Source organism: Anas acuta, chromosome 2 (assembly GCF_963932015.1).
Source record: "Anas acuta chromosome 2, bAnaAcu1.1, whole genome shotgun sequence".
NCBI lineage: Eukaryota > Metazoa > Chordata > Aves > Anseriformes > Anatidae > Anas > Anas acuta.
In genome coordinates this window covers 42,451,187-42,474,730 of record NC_088980.1, presented here as the reverse complement: position 1 = coordinate 42,474,730, position 23,544 = coordinate 42,451,187, and the positions used below count along the sequence as shown (strand labels likewise).

The following is a 23,544-nucleotide window of genomic DNA, read 5'->3' as shown; positions in this document are numbered from 1 at the left end:
GCATTTCAGTGGTAGGCCTGAAAGAAATCCATCTGAATATCCACAATCAATTCAATTTAACCCTAAAAGGATTGATTAGTTTTCTCTCACAGTAAGATCATGTCTTGAGCAGTAGAGGTTAATAACAGATTGCATTGCATACTTCTACTAATGTTCTCTGGTTCCTCATTTTTTAACTGAAATCCATAAAGAGGTCACGGCAATAACTAAAGATGATTTTCTTTCTATGCCAATTATTGAGATGCTGGGAGGATAATTTTCAGACTCTGAGTGTGATTTTCCAGGAGACTCGATTCTCTTTCCTTTTCCATGCTGGAAGATAAGCAACTGCCAGGAGGGGGATAAAGCAAGATGCTTCTATCCTTTGCTGAAATGTTTAAATACAGGTGCATAACACAGAAGTATAAACTAAACAGAAGCTCTATGGGAAACTACATTAAGAAGAAGAAAATAGAACTGACTGCTTTTTGCAGTGGTCAAAGGTAAATAATATGAGTGGCCAGTATCACTTCAATCGACCCAGCTACTCAAGTGATCATATTCATTCTCTGGCTTCAGAAGAAGAAGGTAAATGAATATGAGAAATCTTTTAAATATAGATCTGAAGAGTGCCTTAATCTAATAACGAGGTGCAAATATTATCTTTTATGTGGATCAGATACACTATGACAATTTGTAATTTTCTGTGTTTGGAGCTACAAAATCTGTCCTCCAAAAACTGGGGACAAAATGGGGTAGATATCTAGTGCACAGCTGAGTGAGCTCAGTTACTGGTTTGCCCCATGCTGCATTATACTTTACCTGCATCTAAATGGCACTCAGGTAAATGAACACTTAAAATAGTCACTTCCCAGGTCATCCTTGAAACTAAATACCGTGTGAGCACAGCAATCAAGAGAAAAACATATCAGAGAAACTTATAACCATTAAAATCAAATTTCACTGTATCTCTTGGAACGTGAATAAGTACTCTGTCTTATCAAGACTCCTATTTTGATGTCCCACATCATTTTTGTTGAACACCCAGCATATTCCTGACTGAAAGATCATTTTAAAAAAAGTAAAAATAAAATAAAATATAATAAAGTAAAATAAAATAAAATAATCACTTTCAACTTCTAGCTTTCACTCTTTATCATGTAGTTCTTTTTGTTTCTGGCACTGTAAAAATATTCTGCTTTATTTCTGGCTCACAGTATCTGTCCTCTCTAACACAACTGGGAATGTGACCATGGAGCATGCAGGATTCTAATGATGAAACTGCTCTTCCCAAATCCTTGCTATTCACACTCTTTCCATTGGGTGTTGCTATGATATTAAACAGATTACTATTGTGACCTAATGTATGCACACAGAAAAAGCATGCCAACGGCTTAAGGTCTCCTCCACCTGTGCTGCTTTACTCTTTGTTCTATGCAGCCTGAGACTGTTGCACTTCGCACAAATAACATACATTAGCTGGTATTAAGAAAATCTGTCAGTGACTTCTTTTGAAAAAGAGGGCCATAAAATTGAGTCTTCCAGCTTGCACTAAAAGTTTTATACTCTTTCATGAAGGTGATTTGACTAAAATTTATATGTACATTGCAGCATACAATTACTGTACACAGTAGTTGTGCAGATGGCTCTCTTTTAATTAGAGAATTTAGTGCATCTTCTGCATAAAGAACCAGGCGAGGAATAAGAAGGAATTTAATGAAAGTAACCAAAAAAGGAAATAGTATAATGAAAATTAAAAAAAAAAAAAAAAAAAAAAAGTAGAGAATTACTTAGGACATAGTTCGTGCAAGGATTTTATGCTCATTTAATGCTAGGAACTCCAAGTAGGTCTTTAAACAATTTGAGGGAGAAGTCTTCACAGATCTGTGGCCTCAGGGAGGTCTTGTCACGCCGTAAGATTCAGGCACCTGATCACTAAACTTTGCACAGCTGATGACCATAAACATGACAGCTGAAGATTTCAAAAACAAGATACAGGCTAGGACTGTGTTTTTGACATGGCAGGGACATACCACACATATTTGATGGATATCATCAGAAAATGGCAGGGTTTCATTAAGCCATTGCAAGTACAAATGGCATAAAATCACTTCATATTTGAAATATCCTCAGTTAGTATTAAAAGCTGCTGCTGTTGATACTAATAACTGTAAAGAACAGAAAGCTACTACAACCTGAAATTCTGGCCATTTTATAACCTATAATGCAGTTGCTGGTCTAGTTATATTCCTAGGTTGTTAGAAAAGCACTGGCATTTACCTGTGTGTTCTTTGCTCAAATTGGAAAAAGTCACACACAATATACACATTAAAAAAGGGAGAAACAGCAAGACAATATGATTTTTATGTGTACTTAAATTTACAACCGTCAGACATAAATGTTTGAATAATATAAAATTGGGCAGAGAATAAATTGTTATGGGTCAAAAATGATTGGCTTCAACCAGGCAAACTGTATGCCCTCTCAGCAACCAGTGATGTGAGTCCCTCTCAACACACATTCCAGCATTTCTGTATTCTAAACTCTTCGGTAAATTTTAAATATCATAATGATGGCTACACTTACCTGGTAGACCAGGTGGGGTTTTCAGATATTTGCCATTAAAATGTTGAATTACTACTTCACATTTTTCTGTAGACTCCATTCTGGAAAAGAGAAGAGGGTGGGATGAGGGTAGAGGCAATATGTGTTACTAAACTGTTACGAAAGTGCTCAGTCAGCAAAAACAAAAAGGAATAGAGAAGAAGAAAAAAAAAAAAAGGACAAGCACAGATGCTGAGAGAAATCTTCAAAGCTGTTCTTGCTGACTTCTGCAGAGAAACTGGTTGAGCTCGTTACAGTACAGCGTGGCTTGCAAGGAGGACCTGCCACCCTCAAAGCCTGCAGCTGTGTTCCCGGCTGTGTGCGAGCTGCTGCAGTGTCAGTGAGCAGCTCCCTCCTGGCTCCAGGGTTTTTCCCCGAACAAGGACGTTCTTTATGCTCTCATCTGCTGCCTGGAATAGCATAATAATCTAGAATTGTTTCTAGATTCCTCATGCACCCATAACAACTTCAAATGGCATGAAAAAAATACAGGATTTGGAGAAGAACCCAGAGGATTAAGTAACATTAATTATTATTATTTAATTATTAGAGATATCAATGTTGGAAAAAAAAAAACAAACCTGCAAAGATAGACAGTAGGGCAAAACTAAACATAAACAGTATGTATGTCTATTACAAAAAGCTAAATTCTGTTTGAAGATGGTTATTCGCATGTAATCTTGGCCGGTTCATCTTTTATGACCTGAAGATAACTTTCAGCATTGAGTCATTAGAGCACTACCAGTGAACTAGTACGTACATTATTGAGCAAACAGTCAAAGAGCACAAAGTTACCGGTCAAATCCTAACCATGGCTATATCTCAGCAGGGAATTCACAGTTTGTTCAGGTCTTAAAAACTGACTGCATGCCACAGTGGTTCACTGGCTCTACTACAGACTGGGTATAAAAATGTCTGAAGAGAGGAAAGAGAGAAATAGAAAATTATAAGCTAAAAAAAAAATACTATTTTTATTTATTTATTTTTTTTCTTAGTAAAAAGATGTTTAAAAGCTAGGTTCGATATTCCTCCAATGCGTTACTTCTCACCTCCAGGTACTCCCTGCAAAGTAACACCACTGACAAATATTTCTTACTTCTCCCTGATCTGGATTTTTTAAAAAATAAATTTATCTGCCAGTCTTCCTATCACATGGTTTGGGGGAAAAGTAACATGCCTAACTCACAGGTTAGGGGCTCAACAGAGAGTTCAGAGCAGTGGTTTGTCTGCCAGGGTAAGAGAGACAAAAATGACCACTACCCCCAACACCCTCTCTGAAAAACCCTGATCAACACCCTAACCAAAGTCTTCTGTCAGTTTGTTTCAGCTGAAATCATAAAAAATTGTCGCTTCTGGGATCTGTCCCTGTTTTCCCTGCATATCGTGTGGGCTGGGCTGTTTCTACAGGCGCGCAGACAGCAACTTAGATTGTTCACTTTGGCTTCATTCAGATTTAACTAAGCGAATGTCTGCCTTTAGAGACTCTTCTCTCGGGAAGAATACATGCAATAAAAGTCTGTTTTCTGTAGCTGCAGGCGCTTAGTGTCAAACCATGTTATGTTGCACCACACAGCAGTGACAATTTCATTTTAATACATGGGGCACATTTTAACAAGCCAAAGCAGTCCCTGCGAAGAATGCAATATATAAGCTGCCAAGTGAAAGAGACTCAGTGCACTTTGTGCATTTTATGTGGGAAGAGAATAAAAGCGAAACCCACAGTGTTCTGGGATAAAAAGGCCATCACTCGAAAAGCAGCCTGAAAAAGAAAGCGCACATTTTCTTCTCAAGTTTCACAATTAACGGCTCTCAAATACCATTGCTAGCTATCTGTAATCTGGCACACGCTTCACTTGAAACCGACACTAGCATTACCGACTCAGTTTGAAAAGGCAGCACAGCACACAAAGCCGTCGATACGTGCTTCCTTCAGATGCGTTGCTGAGTAACAACTGCATCCGTCCCCTGTCTCTGCCACCTGAGTTCCCGTGTGCCTTCCTTGTGCAGTGGGTCCGCTGGGGGTAGACCTCCCCTCCGGCTGCACCCGGACAAAATATGTTTTTCTCATGAGTTTATTCCCGTTGTCTGAGACAGAAACATTTCAAATTGTTGAATGGCTGAGCCTGCTATTTAAGAACGCTAACAGCAATACAACATGTTAAAAGCTGGGCTCCAGGGGACGGGTTTTCTAATGTCAGCAGAACACAGGTAAACTCGGGGGAAGAGCACTCTTCAATCCATTTTTCAGTGATTTTTTTTTATTATTATTTCACAATTGATGGAACAAAAAGTGGCAAATTACATTCTGGGGGATAGGTAAAGATATTAGATGCTTCCAAAATTTCTGTTGAAAGGTACAACTATTCAGCTCCTGCTGGGAAGGTGAGGACGTCAGCTTTACATGGTAATAAAAATCTGCTTCTGATCAGATCATTCACAATGCATTATTTTCAAACTCTTCAACAGTATGCTTTTGGTGTTGATCCAAAGAGAATCTTAGATAATAATTCATGTTCAGATACACCTTGGAGATACAATATATCTGAGCACTATTTTGAGGCTAGAAATGCACTGCAGAAAAAAAAAATCAAAGCCATAGGCAAGATTTTTCTGATATTTTTAAATGTAATGATAACTACCAACCCCCCCCAAAATAAGATAAATGTGAAAATTTATTTCCAGTTGTGTCTATGCACGAAACTAAAAGTAACTAGACTGACTATATTTCATCCCACTGGAAACGGAGTTCATTTAAAAAATCTGAAGACTGCTATTATCATTTTTCAAGACATAGGTTACAAAATTTATGATGATTCAGTAAGACTAGTAAGACAGCAATGACAAAAAAAATATTATTAATGTTAGGCAAATATAAACAAAAACATCTGAGGTTCACCTCTTGCTGTTAAATACTTTTAAAGATAATTTTTAAAATGTATATTATTCTCTACACAGACTCTAGTGGTTCCAAAGTAGTTATTATGTGTTGTAAGTACTAGGTAACCCTCACCATGGGGAGAAAAAAAAAAAAAAAAAAAAAGAAAAATTTTAAAAATTAAGCTCTTATACATGTGTATTACAAAGACTGAGGCAGTGTCAAGAAACAACATAATAAAATTTATACACAAAGAATAACATGATGATTACATAATTATTATATGTGAAACATTCAGTACCATGTAATTACCAGTTAGTAGTAAAATGTGGGTTTGGTTTACATATACCCTATAGTCTCTTTGCTTAATAATAATAATAATGTAAACGAGAAACAGGCCTGTATTTTTTATATTGCAAGCAAACACTTAAAGATTAAAGATTATTACTACCACACTTAGGTTATGATCAACATACAAATATTATTATTTTATTAATAAAATCAGGAATAATGCTTCTCTACTCTTTAAGGCATTTTGCAAAGATGATAGTAGGAAGGTAGTTCCAGTATTTTGCAGTGAAGTCTGAAGAACTGAGGCCACAGCTAGAATACATAGTGGAGAACTCAATTTTTTTAGACTATTATAAAAAAAAAAAAAAAGACTAGAGGGGCAGCCTGACAGAGGTGCGTAAGTATCTTTGTGGGTACTAAGTAGTTCTTTAATCTGGTTGAGAAAGTTGCGACAAGAATCAGATAAATGTAGAAGAGAAATCAGGCAGAAATATTTAACTACAGGGAAGATGACCCACTGGCATACATACTTAAAAAAGAGGTGGCTTTTTTTTTTTTTCATCTTTATCTTCAAATCGCTTCTGAAAGTTGTATTTTAGTAAAAGACAAGTATTATCTCAACATTAGGTAACCAGGAGTACATCAACTGTCTGTGATATGAGAGCTCAGAGAAAATTATATGGTCTTAACAGTCTAAAGTTACAAAATAGCTTTGATTAGTATGAGGCTTCTTAGCACCCAATCCTCCTAATAGCACACTTGTCATTCTTCTACGGTGCTGTGTTCAATAACTTCTTGAATTTATTTTGCTGATTTAATTCCAGGCATCCTAAAAGTCTGATACGGCCACAACCTGAGATTTTCTTTTCCCCTGTAACTGATTCAGGTGTCTTATGTCCCCAGCTTATCGCTTACCGGTAAGCGATTGCTTCTAGATGCTTGCACTTTGGGGTTTAAAACTGTTTTGTGATGAAAAATAATGTTCCCCTTGTCAGTTACAGTGTAGGAAAAGATAATCATTTTGACAAGATGTCCTCATTGCTCATAAATAATGTCTTTTCCAAGCGTGTCTTGCTTGTGTATTTTTCACGTTCATTCCTGTTTGCATGAACGACGGGAGGTTGTCTGCTATCACGGATGGATATACAAGACCTGCAGAAAGCACCCCAGCGAGGACAGGTTACAATCTCTGAGGGTTTGGGCCATCCCGTAGCATTTGTTGTGCCCAGGAGACCTTTCTGAGCTGCCTGAACCAGTTTCCCCGCACAGAGCTATGGTGCTTCCACTTCACAGAGAAACCTGCTTATTTCAGAAGAAATCTGATGTAACTAAATGACACCTATTTTATCCTGAAAAAAAAATCCTGGAAGACGCGCAGCTTCCTTTGAGGAAAAGAATACACAAATTAAAGGCTTGGCTCTTTCATTTTGCTTGAGTGGAAACTGGAACCAATCCATTTCTACTGAAATCCACGTGAAAATGCTATATATAGAATTAATGACCCCATGAGGGCTCAAATCCTTGTTTCCCATTTTCTGTCACTCCCTTTCAGTTGCTGAGTCAAATTTAGTCTTTGGAAACAACATTTAAGACATATAAAGTGCAGATAAGCAGGAGATAAGTTTAATAAAAAACATGTCCAGGCGGAGAAATGCATCCCACTGGAAGCTCCACCAAGAGCACAAGGTAGGGAAAAGACAAGGATAGAGCCTAAACTCCAAACACCACAAGATGGATAAATGCCCCACTATAGACCCTCCCCCTGCTCTTTCTCAAAGGGACACAAGTATCCCCTCAACATTTCCTTTTGCTCTGAGATGATAGGGACAACTAATTGAGAATCTCTTGACTTGGGTCCTTCTGTGGGAATGGCATCGTAACCAGCTTTTATGACCGTTTATGTTGGACAAATTTTCTCACATTACTGGAAAAAGAATAGTATGAACACACAGCCACTTCCACCTAGACCCCGGCTGATTTATGCTACTGTCTTTGTAGTCTCAGGTTAAGCATTATACTGGTGCCCGCCAGCAGTGCAATACTTGACTGTCTGACTGTCAGCATTTCCATCATAAATTTCTGTTTTCAGAGGCTTATGACTTTGTTGTAAAACGTCGCTTGGGGGGTGAATCTTGCAAGGTCGTTTTAAGTTACAAGACAGTAAACAAAATAAAAAAAGTTAGTGGTTTCTAATTCTTTCTTTGCACTTTAGCATTTAAAAGGACCTATAAAATGCTTGCTCCACTGTTCAGTTGACTGTGGTACATGTATGTATGGTATTATTAATATTGCTATCTCTGTAGGGGGGATACTTAAATAATACTTTAATGGCATTTTACTGGGAGCTCTAAACCCCAATTTTTATTTCATTGATTTAGTGGTATCAGTAAGTCCCTCCCCAAGGTATATCCCATTGTTTCCCTGTCCCCTTCTCTGTGTCCCAAAGTGTTCTCTTCACAGTACCTAGGGCTTAGGTAATGAAAATTGCTAAACCATATTACCTTATGGCTCCTAACCTTCTTTGTTCCTCCTCATTCACCTTTAAGGGCTTCATGCGTATTTTCATGTTATGGCTACCCACTGTTATTTGTTCTGGGATCCTGCCTCACCTGTCCCACTCTGGAATTTGCATCTCCCTGGAAGTGCAGCCTCAAGCCTGGCAATAATCTCAGGGATGCACTAGGTTTACCAAAATTTGATTTGGGTTGCAATACCAGATGGAAATCTGAGGATTTTGGAGACACATTCTCATTCTACAGAAGTTTCCAGCACTCTGAAGTGCTGCTGTGCACCCCTTCCAGGGAGGCTTTTCAATGAAAATTTATCACTGCAGGCATTGGAATATTATACAGATATCACACACAGTCTTTGGGGCATGTTTGGGATTTCCAGTTTCATCTGAGATATCCAATTATAAAGCAATTTCCTGGGGAAGATGTAGGATTTGACAGATCATTCTTCTGACTGAAAGTAGGAATGATCCTCATCATATCTGAGCCTGCACTACTGTCCCAGATGATGGATTTGTTCAAGTTAAATTTATAGCACCTTTTATAACACCTTTTCAACCGCCTTCAATTAAACCCTTGAATAAGAAAGAACAAAGCATTTCCGTTCTTCACAAATGCATCCTTAAACTACCTGGATGTTCCCTATCCCCCGGTGCTGCTGACACTTCTCTGCCTCCAAAGCAGCGTCACCACTGATCTGCAAAAATCTCCCTTTAAATATTTCCCCTTTCATTTAGCAAAAATCACCACTGCTTTGGCTCCACTTTGTGTTAGATTTTCTCCCACTCGAAACCTGGCACTCACCCTTTACAGGCCTTTGTTAAGTCAGGTCTTTTGGCACACAGAGTCACCTTTGTAGTGACAGCACATCTTCAGGATGAATTTAAGTATTTTTCTCCATACTTTTGGTGCATTCTCAAACCCAGTAACTCCAGCTTTCCTCCAAGACCTTCTCTCTTACTTACAGCCTCGGATCTCCTTTTTACTCTTACCAACAGCTTCGCTAATGGTCACTTTGCAAAACCGAAATCATAAAAGATGACAGAGCCGCTTTAAAATTATATCTCAGAAAAAAAAGTCTTCAAATCCAGTTGCTTTGGAGTTTTTTTTCCTTTGCTTCTTTTGAGGATTAAGGACTATGCTTTCATTTTAAGCTCTGAGGAATCCACTTACACTTTCTAAATGAAAGATCAGATGCTGGAGTCATTGAATGACTCTCAGCAACAGGGATTTAAGAGAAACACCTACAGTTTTAAGTCTTGTGATGAAATCCCTGTGTAAGAGTAACACCGCATCATTCCCTCTTTCTACAAGCAATCTTATGACAGACTGAACACAAAGCTTCTCATCTGCACCTCCTCCTTTTTCCATATTCCCTGCTCATTAGTATTTCTTGCCCCTCCTCCTCATTTGTCTCTCTACTGTGTGACCGGCTGTGTCAGTCCCAGCTTCTGCTTGCCGGTGTCGGCAGAAACCCATGCTGTCAGCTGCCAGCAGCAAGACAAACCCTGCTGAAAGCCAGCTCCCACTGGCAGTCTGGAGCCAGGTAGCACAGGCTCCAAAATACAAAGCAGGGGCGAGCTGCGAGGCAGAAGTGGGTGTCGAGAGGTTACAGCAATTCCCTTTCAACTGAATGGATTTCTGTGGAGCCACAGTTGGAGTCCAAAGCTACCCTTCTCTGGCCCCATGCTTGTAACTCTCCTCCCCAAAATCTCCCCCAGGGTGTACCTAGGCAAAGTTGGGTTCAAGCCACAATGAAACATTCTGGAAAATTTCAGGAAAATCTGTTCAGCTGCTTTTGAGGGGTGCAAAAGAGGAAATAATTTAACAGCTTCAAAAAGAGAGCTAGTTTTGTATGTGCATACTTTTAAAGAGGATGAACTTTAATGTGACCAGACATTTCTCGGATCCAAGATCTAAGAGTGCGATCCAAGAACATTTGAAGTTACCCAGGTCATAAATGATTAAGTAGCCACCTGCAGCATTATGAAACTCCTAATGATATTCATTTAGGAAAAAAATGTGACAATAGTTGTCTACAGTAAGCCTCTACTTCCGATTACTTTTTGAATATACTTATTTTGAGATTGACCATTCACATAATTAGACAGAATCAAAAAGTGATTTTTAATCTTCACAGTAGTTAATTAATAATTGTGAAACATTAAATTCCAAAATTGCTGGGTTTTAATGTCTGCAAAGTTAACTTCTTGTCCTGCACTTCTGTAGCTCAGTTAAGAGCTGTGCTAAGTAAGCAGCATGAGGCATTTCCACAAGGACGCAGCTACACTGATAAAAGGGTCCCAGTCAGAAAATATAATAGCCAGGATCACCACATGGGTTGCTGAAAATCTTAAAAAGAAGTCTTCTGAAATCTTAACTGGTCTGAAATGCAGCTGCCGTCCCCTAGATGTACCCTGCTTATACTCAATCAGTGTTTGCTCACAATGTAGGTACACTAGAAAAAAATCCTCATGACTCCAAGCAAAGCTAAACAAATTCATCTCTTTTGAGTGACATGCGATAAAATGATACTGAATAGCACCCTATTACAAAAAGAAGATCAGGTGGTCATGTAATTACAGCTTGTACTGGTAATTCTGCAAAGACAAGAGTCAGTGTTCAACTGTGGTTATGAATTTCTGTATTAATTCTGGCCTCCCTCAGGTCAATGCGAAATCAGTGGTATAGTTCAATGCAGCCAAGTTTTCACCCCTCTGTTGTTTGCATGGTGATTTACACAACCTTTACGTTAGATCACAAAAGCTTTTTGGAATATGCGACATAATTCAATACATTTTCACAAACAAAGTCAATTTTTAAAATGCAAGTTTACCCATGAGTTATACCAATCTATATTTAGTGAGCTAGAAAAATTCATGTTATTATCTGCAAGAATGCATAAAGAACAGCGTGTCATCTTTCAGCATAAATGTTTTGCCTTTTTCTATTTGAATTCAGACAGCATTATCTTAACATTGTTTGGGCGTGATGATCTTTCACATCAAGGACAAAGGTAACACTACAATGTCACTTATCTTGCAAGCTGCCTTTTTATCATTCAGTACCCTATTTCACTCAGTGGTGTTATGACACTAACATGAGTGCCATGATATGCCAAGATATGGTGTATTTCAAAGAAATTCAAAGGATGACTAAGTCATTTTGCCTCCACTACAAAGCACAATGTATGAATATTCTGTAGAAACAATTATTTGGGATTTTTTTTTTATCATTATTATTTTTGAGCTTTCTTTTGAAGCAGAAGACTGATTTACAGCACAGTTACAGATTTCTCTTCTCCTTATTTGCTTTTTCAATACCTTTCTATATATAGCTCTCCATTCCTTGGCTTTTCAAAAGAAAACTGTTTGATTTAAGAATGTTTCAAGCTGTGGAGAATCTATGTAAATATTCCCTGAGAGTAAACATGGAAACTTGTCTTTCTGTACTGACAACGAGCTACATGGTAATAATATGTTGCCCATTTTGTCTAAACTACTCTGACAGGGCTTGTTATATGCAAATATTTCTTCTTAACCTCTTCTCATAGGTTTGAGTTCCTTGCAGCTTTCAAAGAAGCTGTGTTTTTTCAGTTATAGTTCCTCCCCCTTGCTCTTCCAACTGCTAAATTTACTTTTTCTTGTTGCAAAATATTTGCTAGATATTTAAACAGTTTCCTTACCAAGTGTGTTCTTTTTGCTGTAGGACATTTATTATTATCCAAGCTTGATACTGCATGGATAGCTCACTATTCGTAGCTATTTTTATTTCCATATACATACATTCAGTGAACTAATTTCTGGAGCAATGAAATGAACATCCTTCTGCACCAGTATTCCTCAGCTCAGTAGAAAGAACAGACGTACAATCTGATAAAGGTGCTGCTCTGCATTTTCGATAGCTATGAGGCTTCAGTGTTACAGAGTAGACAGCATTTGCAAAGGACCAAAGTCAAAAAAATATGCATAAATCAAGTAAGAGTAAGGGTTTTACCTGGCAAAGCCGACTCCTCTGCTGACTCCGTTAGCATCTCTTAATATTCTGGTGGAAATGACATGTCCAAAAGGTTTCAGCATATTCTCCAGTTCCTGTTCATCCATGGAAACGGGTAAATTTGAGATGTATAGATTTGTGGGATCTTGCTCTTGTTGCTGTGACAAAATAAGAGAAATATTCTCAGTTAGGCTTAGCAAAATGAAATAGTTTATGGCTTATAAAACGAGGGTTTCTCAAAAGGAGACCAAGCCAAAAAATTATAGCTGCATCACAATTGCAGATAGGAAATTTGTTCATGATGACAACATATTTGCAACATTTCTACAAACTCTCATGCATGTGCTTAACTTTTTGCGTGACTGCTCTTACTGAACTCAGTGACACTACTCATTTATAGAAAATTACTCTCATGCACAAGTGTTCTTGGGTTTGTGTCCTAATTTAACAAACAGATTGTGAAGAAAACATGATTTCCACAAATGTGCTCACTGTTAACATAAATAAAGAAATAAAATTCAACACATGTTTTCAGCAGATGTGCTTCCCAGCCTGCAGACTTCCCATTCAACCTGTTCATCATGAGTAAGGTTGGTTGAAAACATAGAACATTTTCCCCAGTATTTTTTCCTTCTTTTTTCCCCCATCAAAAATGTCTCGGTAGGTAATATGCAAGAAGACCTAACTGGGAGCAGGGAGTTCTGCAGTTCAAGCTAAAGGTACTGGTAACACAGGTCACATCTTCATTCTCAGATCAAATTTAAATTATTATAAAGTGTTCAATATGACTAATTGATAAAATAAATTTGAAGACAGCTTTTGCATTCTATTTTTGAACGTGCTTTCAGGTTGTTCAGGCTGTGCTTTCAGGTTCAGTTTCAGAACACTCCAGTTCTGTTCTTGCCAACTGAACAACTGAAAAGAAATGAGGCATTGGTGCAGTATGCAAAATAAGTGTATTAAAACAGTAAATGAAAACCTTGTCTACAGACAAACAGGTCCTGATTACGTTAAATCAATTTAGCTAAGACCTTGCAAATTTTCATGGCTCCAGCGCCATATTCACTGGTAGCAGCTTTACTTACTATCTGATCACCTGTCAGTACAAGCCTCATTTAGATCAGACATGATGACTTAATTTTCTCTAATGCTTAATAACCAAAAATATGATATGCAATTTCTATGCTATGCAGTAAGCCAGATAATACATTACCTAACAAAGTCTTCTGAGACAGATTTTTGGATTTTGTTTCTTACACGTTTTAATGGGCAAAATGAATTTGTACTAGTTCAACACTGAGATGCATATGACGATAGCATTATCTTTTTTTTTGCTAGGGGGTGTCCTAAAACCAGACAAACAACCTTGCAGCAGCACCACAACCTTACGCTGAGCAAATCACACACAGTCCTGCAGCCATCTGCCCCAGTTTAACTAAACTGGTTTCAAATTACGTCCCATTAAAATCAGCGCAGACGTGTCTTGTCAAACACAACGAATCGCAGGTCCCATTTTTGGAAGATGTATGAAGACAGCACAGAACCAAGATGTCTGCTCTATCTCTGCCTTACACATTCAAAGCTTTGAAAAGCAAAGCAGAAATCCGAGTTTCAAGCTGTGATTCACAACCCCATCCTTTACAGGGACATGGACGACTAAACAAAGTCCAGCTTAGCAAAATACTAGAATCAGAAGCCAAATAAAGTTTTCAGCTTCACCTATGCCAGGCTCAAGGGATATTTTAGCCCTTTTGGATGAGAAGAAAAGCTCCAAAATCAGGAGGCATGTAATGCTTTTCTACTGCATAATTTGGATTCTGACCTAAGAACTGCAACTACTTGCCTTTGGACATACTGCTTAATGCCCATTGCATCCTACCTTTGCATCTCCAGACCCATTACCCCTGGAAACTACCCATTACCATGCAGGTTGAATTCACTGCTACTTTACAAAACAGAAATAAACGTAGGCAATGTAGGCACATTGTCAAGCTGCTGTCTGTAAAAATATACCCAATTATTACCATGCCTTATAGTAAGGTGCAGAGGACAGGAAAACCACACACACAGACGGCAAACTTACTGCTAATTGAGAAGTTACAACCCCAAAATCCCCAAAGAAAAACATTCTTTCTCTTTCCAATCCTCTCTCCCTGCAGTCATCCTCCTTTCTTTTTCACTTCAATTTACGTTCATGCAGATCAGAAACCTAGTTCCTCTCCAATAACCAAAAGATATTAGTGAGGGGTTGGAACGGGTACAGTATTGACAATGTAAGCGAAATCATGTAAACAGTACTGGGGGGAAAGCAGGCAAGAAAAGAGGAATATGAGATTTTGATTATATTTTTTAGCTTTAGGAGGGGGGAAAAATTGGAAGGAAAGGAAGGAAAGGAGGAAGAAGGAAATGAAAGAAGGGAAGGGAAAGAAAGGAAGGAAAGGAGGGAAGGGAGAGAAGGGAGGAAAAAGACTAAACATTTTCCTTTGTTTTTTTTTTCTTCATCTTTCCCCTTTCTTGTGTACAAACTGTTTTAAGATTTATTGCCTGTAACTTTTTTTTTTTCCCCCTGCACAGGTCACAAGAGGGAAACATGGAAAGATAGATATAGGAGATGAGGAAATGTTTTCATTGTTCCTAAGTACTTTGAAAATCACAGAATCACAAAATCACTGAATGGTCGGGGTTGGAAGGATCCTCTGGAGGCCATCTGGTCCAAAACCCGCTCAAGCAGGGACACCTAGAGCAGCTTGCCCAGGATCACGTCCAGGCAGCTTTTGAGGGAGTGCTCCCTCCTCTGTTCCAGATTTGGGCTCAGCTCATCCCTTCTTCCCCACTTGCTCCCAGAAATATGAACCTGAATTTCCTATATGCCTGGTAACTTGAAATCAACAGGCTGATGCAACTGGAGCAGGTCTGGGGGAAGAGGGCCCCAAAGTTGGCAGCTCCAGCAACGCGTTGCACAGGAAGGAATTATGCTACGGCGATTGAGCAATTCACTGATTAGTTACTGAGAAACAGGGAACTTTTAGTAAATAATGATCACTGTACATTTGATTTACACCACTCTGCCTGCACCTCGAGCTGGAGGATGGCTGAGCATCAGAAACTCCCAAATGGGTTCCCTCACAGGAGCACTGGGGATGCAGCACAAGCGTGGGCTGACTTTTAATTTTTCTTTCCACCATGCCAAAGCCTACAAAGCATTAGCTGCAATTAACTCGAATTAGAACAAAGAGTAGACCCAGCCTGTTGTCCCTCTGTCTCCCCTGCCTCCTGTAGGCTCGCACCAGCGCGGCCTAGCGCACTCCCCATAGACTTGGTGGGGCCCTGCCAGGCCTGCAGCCAGCAGGACGGGCTCAGGCAATTTGAGCAATAGAGGCAATTAATATTATGCAAACCTCTACCCGTTGACTGGTTACAGACTTTGATTAATCAACCAATTGGTGCTCAGGGACTGACATCCCTTGTCAATATTAAGGGAAAAAAAATCTAGCAGTATTATGCAGATGAGATCCCCACAGCCAAAAGGACAGACTAAGATGGAAAGAGCCGCGTTATGCCTCAGTAACTGCACAACATCCTTTGCTTTCACTGAAGCAATTCATTCCAGCAGAATATTAAAATGAGAACTTTTGACTACTCAGTTTTCAAGCTGTGGCAAACAAATAAAATAAATAAGAGCTGCCGCCAATGTGTCTCACTTCTGGAGTAAGAACACATAAGCCTTTTAACTGTGTTAGAGATTAAATGCCGTTGTTTTAAATATCCATGGAAAGTTTAGCTACACTCTGAGGAAGAATGAAAGACTAGCAGGCCACATCACTCTCTCACAAGGATTTACCAATCCTATCTTTTATCAATGTGATAAACAAGGGCTGCAAGCAGAGAGAGAGACAGATGAGGCCACTCACGCTACCTCCACAATGCAGCAGTGTTTTCAAAGAAAGGGAAAAAAAAATCCATGTTATTTTTCCTTACTATACAAATATAACATTTAGAGAAATACCCCTTTCCTTTAAAGAGAAATATAACCCCAAAGAAGCCATATCTCACACCACAAAGTAAAACAAGATAAAAAGCCTTCCCCAAGCGATGAAGCTTTGTGAAGCGTGTTATGCTTGGAGGTGAGCACGTATTACAGGAGCTATACAGAACGGCAAGCCCCTGCCACCACATGGGAAACCAGCAGTGCCTCTCACAAGACCCCACAGCCACGTACCCTCCTCACAAGGCAAATTTCTTAGCCTTGGCCCCACTCCCCACATGGGGCTGTGTTGTTTCTAGCACAAGGGCTCCTCACTATTTTTTCCTCTGCAGCTCAGAGGTGCTCGTTTCACCTGAACCTTTACATCCCAGCTTCCCAAGCTCTGATGTGCCATACATACTTCCCACCCCCAGTTTGGCTGCGGAGCTTCTCACTTTAAAAGGCAGGTGTTTTACTGTTCAAATGTGCCTGTTTGCAGACCAGATGAGCCTAACCAGAAAAATACATGTAAGCATCCTGCAAATTGCTCACCTTTCATCATCCAAGCTAGTTTACAGTCAAGTTTCTGTCTTCAGGAAAGGTTCACATCCCAAAGCTGCAGGACTGGCGGGGACTGTGGTGTCTGGACCCACACAGCGTGCCAAAAGTCTCCCTCTTTCATTTAATTCTTCCTGGGGCTTGTCACAAAACATTAAAAAATACTGCTTTTCCACCTTGAGATGCTAAAATCCCATTTATTCTCATGTCCAACCCCAAGCTGGCCAGCCATCAATATCAGCCCATACTTTCAAGAGAAAGAGCTTAAAGTCATTCATGTGAAGCTCACCATCCCTTCAGAACTACATTTTCCCCTTATGCCTCCCATATTCCAGATCGGAGTAGAAGGGGTCAAGCAGCAGAAAGCCAAACACCACCCCCCCCACACGTCCAGCAGGTTTGGACACCCCACATTCACTGAAGTAAGGCAATCAGCAAAGCACTGCAGAGCCCCCTGTGCCACGTGGGCTTTACAGTCCCTGTCCTACCACACTGGGGACATCAGAGGGGAATGACACACCAGACAATCCCGCCATGTCCTGCCAAGGCACACAATAACCCCCAGGTGAGAAGGGGGCTTGGAGGAGGTAGCAGCACAGCTCCTCTCCTTTTCCCAGACCCCATGCACTAAACACCACTAATTAATGGGTGCAAAGCCAAGCCCAGCTGCTGCTTTTTGAAGGTGGGGGTGGGGAAGGGGGCTCTGGAGACTGCTGCATGTGCCAGCTACAAGAGCATCATTCTCAAGGCATGTAAATGTGCAAGCACAGTCTCAAGGTACAGTCAAAAGCCTCCTCTCAGCTGTCCTCACTGAGTTTCATTTTCCCCCAGATCTTATGCTTGACAGTCCAGGAAGGGTGATACCTCCTAAACACAGCTTGCACGTGCACTACAGCCCCACAGAAATGGAGGTGAATTCATCCCAGTGGCCCCAACACTCTGAAAGCCAGACTTAGACTTGCACTGCAGACTGAGCTCTTTCTGGGTCCTGGCGTGTGCCAGTCTGCATGCGTACAGAGTGCCACAAAATGGGTTGCCAAGGAAGAAAAAAAGGAAATGAACCCAATTAAAGCTCCTCTCCAGACAGCCGCAGGGCTCTTTGCAGATCCTTTTGCTCCCACCCCAGCCTGTTTCCCCATCTTCATAGCCCAAATACCGCAGCTGTTCTGTCATGTTAGCTTCAGGGACACTAACTGCAAGCCCATGTCATTAAGCCATTCTGGCTGGGGGTGTGCATGATGGACACTCCAAAACTAGCCAAAAACACATCTAGAAAGGTTTAAAAGTGTGAATACTGCAATCCAACAGAAGGTTAAAACCAAGGTTTTGACTCAGTCCCAGCATCAGAGCATTTCCAGCATTCAGCAGCAGGCGTCTTGCTGTAAGGCTCTGGAATTCAGCAGTCAGGAGCTGTTGTACTGGGGAAACAGCCAGAAACTTTGTCACTGCCTTTTAGCAAGAACTGAGTCAGTCACTCAGCTCCCAAGGTCCGTGCCAAGGAGGCTGAAGAAGTTTATAATGCAGAGGCTTTGAAACACGCTACACGAACATCATTTGAAATGTATAAAACCCAGCGGAGGGCGTGCTGCAACTCAAAGTTGCAGTTTGCTTTGCTGGACCCTCCCAGCCACTCTTGAAAGAAAGGACAATGCTCAGATGGGATTTTCCCTCCCATCTTGAGATAATCTTTGGAAGCACTGCATGAAAAGCTGAAAGAACAGTTTCTGCTGGTGCAAGAAGAGGCTGAGCCTTCTTTACGTAGGACATTTAGTAATGCATTCTTTAAAGACACATAGGGAGGGGCTGGCAGGTTTTGGCTACGTTATTTTTCCCCCAAAGGAATTGAAACCTTCTGTAATCTCAGTAGGACTGGAAACTAAGTCTGTTTGGGTTATTCAGGAACCCCGTATACCAATTCTTTTTATTCAACCTAAGTTACTTGGAGCAGCTTGCTCTAGGAATTTAAGCACAGATTATTAGTTCAAACCGTTCCTTTCCTATCTTCCAAAATTATTCCGGGAACACATATGAATATAACTTTGTATGTGGATCTGTGAGAGATTCTGAAGGCCTCTTTTTAAAGAGGCACTCAATATTTATATTAACAGATCATATGCTTTTTCTGGTCTTTAATAAATTGAGACTTCATCATATTAATATTGATGCAGATCAATATTACAGCTCATTTTAGAAGCATGGTCACGTCTTTCTGAACATTTTAGACCCAAGTTCAAATCACACCCAATTAGTATTTCCCCCACATTAGTCCATCTCTGCATAATGGCCAGTGCCCAGATCTTCAGGTGATATGTGTCACTTCTCTCCTTTAAAGATGTGGGTTTAACTTAACATAAAAATAGTTACACTCTTTATGGAAAAAAGTCATTTATGTGGAACCATTTATATGAAACCAGATCATTTATATGGAAACATTTATATGCCATTCCAAAAATTTTCCAGTGTTTGCTCAGTACTTTGAAAACTAGTTGTATTGTAGCATCAGTCTCATCCTCAATTTATTACATTATTTCTAGACTGGATTCTGTGCAAGCCACTGGGCTTAAATGAAACATTCTCTCTCAATAGATTCACATTCAATCTCCCTTCATATTGTTTTATTATTTAACATTTACTTTTTTTAGTACTGCAGCTCATGAGAACTTTCCAGAACGTCTGAAATAGACATTCTCTTGAAAGTTGATTTGATATGCATTTGCCTGGATTTATACACCAAAATAAAAGAATTTAAGGATAATATTTTTTCCAGTTTTTTTATTTTTCTCCCATTTATTCCTTAGAGTTTTTGTAGCATACTTTTGCATATATTTGAAAGATGCCTGGCTTTCAAACAGAGAATTTACTACTGAATTTATAATTCAAGTGTCTAACTACAGATCTAACACCTAAAATCTGCAAACAACACTTGGAGAAGTTCTCTCTTCACTGACCTATCCAAGCATGACAGAAGGCTCCTAATTTAGTTACCACAGTTAGATAGGATGAATATGGGCTAGTGGTGTGAGAGTTAGAAGAAAGTCACCCTAATTGCACCACCTCCCAGCACCAGAAAGCAATACCAGGAAGCTCAGTGGGGTTGGGAGGGAGGCATGGAGACTGGGATCCTTCCAGTGTACATCCATATAGTGCCTGTGAATCAATGAAGTTACGCTGATTTAAATTAAGTGATAGTAGCTCTGTTTTCAAGGATTGTCATATTATAATTTCTTTTATAAAAAGAAGAAGCAAACAAGCTAACAAACCCACAGGAAACACAAAAGAACATACAGCAATGGTCCAGACCATAGAGTCTTTCCAAACTGCTAACAACATCTTTTGAGCCATTATTGCAGTAACACGAGGTGAACAGAATGAATCAAGTGCAGCTGCCAGGGTTCCCTTTGACTTTTTACTGGCTTATTTACTTCCCTTTGTGTGGGCACATTTTTAACAGTGCAGACAGCTAAATCAATGGCCAGTTAACTATTGATCTCCGGCTAGTTTCACTTTCTTGTCGAGCAGCACACCAAAAGGCTTACAAGACTGTTCAGAGAGCCTAAAATTTACATGGATTTTATTAGTGCCCAAAGTACTGATAATCCAACAGAAGGAAACTGGTAAAAACAATGCCAGCCGTCTTGTCATGAGTCCTTCCAATGCTCTTTGCAGCAGGCCCTGCCTGAAGCACCAGCTTCAACCGAGACCATGTCTGAACACTGAGATTTCTCAGGGAAAGTACTGCAGAGCAGAAGACACTGGGGTATTCAGAGGTTTCTTTTGTCTTAGGGACCTTCAAAAGAACATGGGTGTTGTCTGATGGCCTTTCCAACAATGTCAAAATTTAACATCCTGAGATAATAAATTTCTCTTCAATCCTGCTACATCTACTTCATGGTAGTCACTGTGCCTTTTTAGACAGTGCTGACTACATTTCATAAATTAGCTTTCTTCTGTACCCAACCCTAACCAACTCTTACACTACAACGGTTCAAAATTTATTAGTCACTTGGCTTTTCTACAGCGCTGCAGGATATTAAGCCTTTGCATAATTAGGCAACTATTGTACAGCAATAATTAAGCCCAATCCATGAAGCATTATATCTAAAACTAAAACTGCAGCATGCATTTTCTGCATAAGCTTGATTGTCAACAGGTCAGGTCAACACCCTGTCGCCAATGACAAGGATGCTTTCTGAAAAGACACTGGTTGTGCACATGAAGCATTTCTAAGTGCTATTCTGAAGAAAAGCAATTTCACAATGATTTTCAAAAGCATTTCATTCTTATTTGCATAAGCAAATTTGAGCACATCTGAGCTTTACAATGACCCAAAGAAAAGAATTTCTTCCACAAGGCCCATTACATGGGATCATTTAATCAGAAAAGAGAGACGTGACTCCAGCACCCAGGCTTGCTGTACCATCACTGAAGTGCTTTGTGCAGTTACTTCTCAAACAAGGCACAGGTTAACATTTGTTCTACCAATTTTTTTCAAAAAAAATTACAAACAAGCAAGTTTCTAAAAACTATGACCTATGAAGAGAAAAAGAAAAGTATTGGAGGAAACTGTTTGTCATAAATACCTGTATCAGCTCCACAGCAAAGTATTACTTAGAAGTACAGTTTTAATTAAAAACATGAACTTTAAAAGAAGTTCACAGTTTATATATGCTCAGGATTTCTTCTCACTGTGCAAACTATCAGAGTGCTGCACGGTGCTGTGTAAGCTGGCCTCAGCTTTCTCTTAATTAAGTTTGCTCATGGACAGCACAGCATTTGCTAAAGCTAAATATTGCTGGAACCGAATTGTTATTGGTTTGTCCACCATAGAGCTGCTGCAGAACTTTCCATCATGCATTTTATCTGCCAATGGTGATTTGATTTGCCCTTCATCTTGGGTCGCAAATACAGACTCTAGTCACTACGGTCTCTGCCTTCAGAGCATTGCATGAGATACATAGTACCTTCTTTTATTTGCACAAAATATGATCCTAACCAGAACTATCACAGGCTGATATAAAAACCCATTTCTCACACTTCTGCCATTATGAGGTGAGATTTTTATAGCTCCCTACCTTTTAGTTTTCCTAGAAACAAATTTCCGCACTTTCCAACTCACAGTGCACTGCAGCCAAAAAGGCAGCTCAGCCTCTGCTAAAACCATTGTGTCACTCATGCTCTGAAGGTGTTCAGTTGCCTCCCCATTGTCTTTCATATTGTTTTAATGATGACTTTGCTATTTATATTGCTGTTAAGTAAGATTCAGTTCATTATCTCATATTACCTGAAGCCTGTCTATAACAATTCTGGAAAAAAATACATAAGCTCCTACCCATGAACCCCAAATTAGAAACTCACTGATGACCTCTGTAAAAAAAAAAAAAAAAAAAAAAAAAAAAAAAAAAACTGATTTGCCTGATGAGCTGCAATCTAAGTTTAACACCTCACCTATTTATTTTGATTTGTCACTGACTTGGTCCTAGTGAACTTAAGACATGGTGTCCTATTGCAAAGTTAGACAATATTGCATTAAGTATGTTTATTTGCCTTATACTATGCTGGGTAAATGACACTCTGATTGATGTATATTTTCCAGGATTCTCTTACCAATAGTTAGACAGGAGTCAAGTCCTTTGCCCCTGCACAGACGATGAATCTTGCAATTTAACTCCTACTACTCAGAAATGTATTTTACATAATACTATCCAGCAGCAAGGGTGCATTTGTATATGTGTGTGTATACTTACACAGAGAAAGACGAGGTCACAAGAGAGATTATTTGGTTTACAGAGGACATAGCACACAATCAAGCAACAGTTTAAACCTTCCATTATCAACAAACAAGGAAAGAAAGCTAATCTTAGCTAAAATGCCATATGCACTAAATCAGTAAAATTAAACTTAGAGATTAACGTAAAGTCCTTTTAAAAAGATCTTAGATGTATGTACAAAACACATCCACTACCATGGATAATTTCAATGATCTGGTATTTTGAAGGATACTATCCACACAAATGCTAACTGCTCAGTAGCTCTACTCACTTCTCTTGCTTAAGAAAGATCTGCAATGTGCCAGTGACACTAATTAGTTGAAATGCATTTTCTTTATACAGAAATATTCAGTGCAAAAAAGTCAAATCGTAGTTATATTTAAAAGGAAAAATCACAGTGATTTTTGATTTACTTAAAATCATAACATTTCCGAACACTGAAATAAACACAGAAATCAGACAATACAAATCTCTTGCATGAACTCTACAGTCCTCCTTTGCGTAAGCTGAAGACTGTAAAGTTATGATAGCAGATCCTGAAAAGCAGGATTTATATAAAAAGCAATAGGGATTCTTTAGCGAATAACTGAAATTATTACAGAATTTTTCAAAGACCTCACTCTTTTAGTATATATTTGTCACTGTGGCAACTTTCAAGCCATGGTCTGGTAACTTCTGGAGCTGGCAGGGCTGAGCTATTTTCTTAGCACAAAGTTTCAAGCAGAATGTCTTTGTTCTCATGACACTAACACTGGATCAAAAGGATTACAAATGCTGGTGGAAATAAATGTTTTTCTCCCTAATCTCTCTCAAGACACAGTAGTATCACTTCCTCCATGCAGACATCTGACAATACAGAAGACAACTTTGGGCTCCTCAAATTGAAGATTTAAAGTAGTCAGATAAACCTATGGATAATTCCTGCCTGTGCAATTCGAGGAGATTGTGCTGTGTTGCAGCTGATGCTACGACTGCTCATCAAGCTCAGAAAAGGGAGCA

At 39.4% G+C, this 23,544-nt stretch overlaps 1 protein-coding gene across 14 annotated transcripts in view; it reads right to left on the bottom strand.

Annotated features, from left to right (window-relative positions):
• The window catches only part of RBMS3 (RNA binding motif single stranded interacting protein 3), a 697,130-nt gene that overhangs the window by 141,855 nt on the left and 531,731 nt on the right, over positions 1-23,544 (bottom strand). For all 14 annotated transcript variants that reach the window (XM_068674436.1, XM_068674437.1, XM_068674435.1 and 11 more), the window contains 2 exons: positions 12,256-12,413; positions 2,566-2,645 (listed from right to left, as the gene is read on the bottom strand). In XM_068674436.1, coding sequence (XP_068530537.1) covers positions 2,566-2,645; positions 12,256-12,413 — 238 coding nt within the window. The remainder of the gene's footprint in view (positions 1-2,565; positions 2,646-12,255; positions 12,414-23,544) is intronic.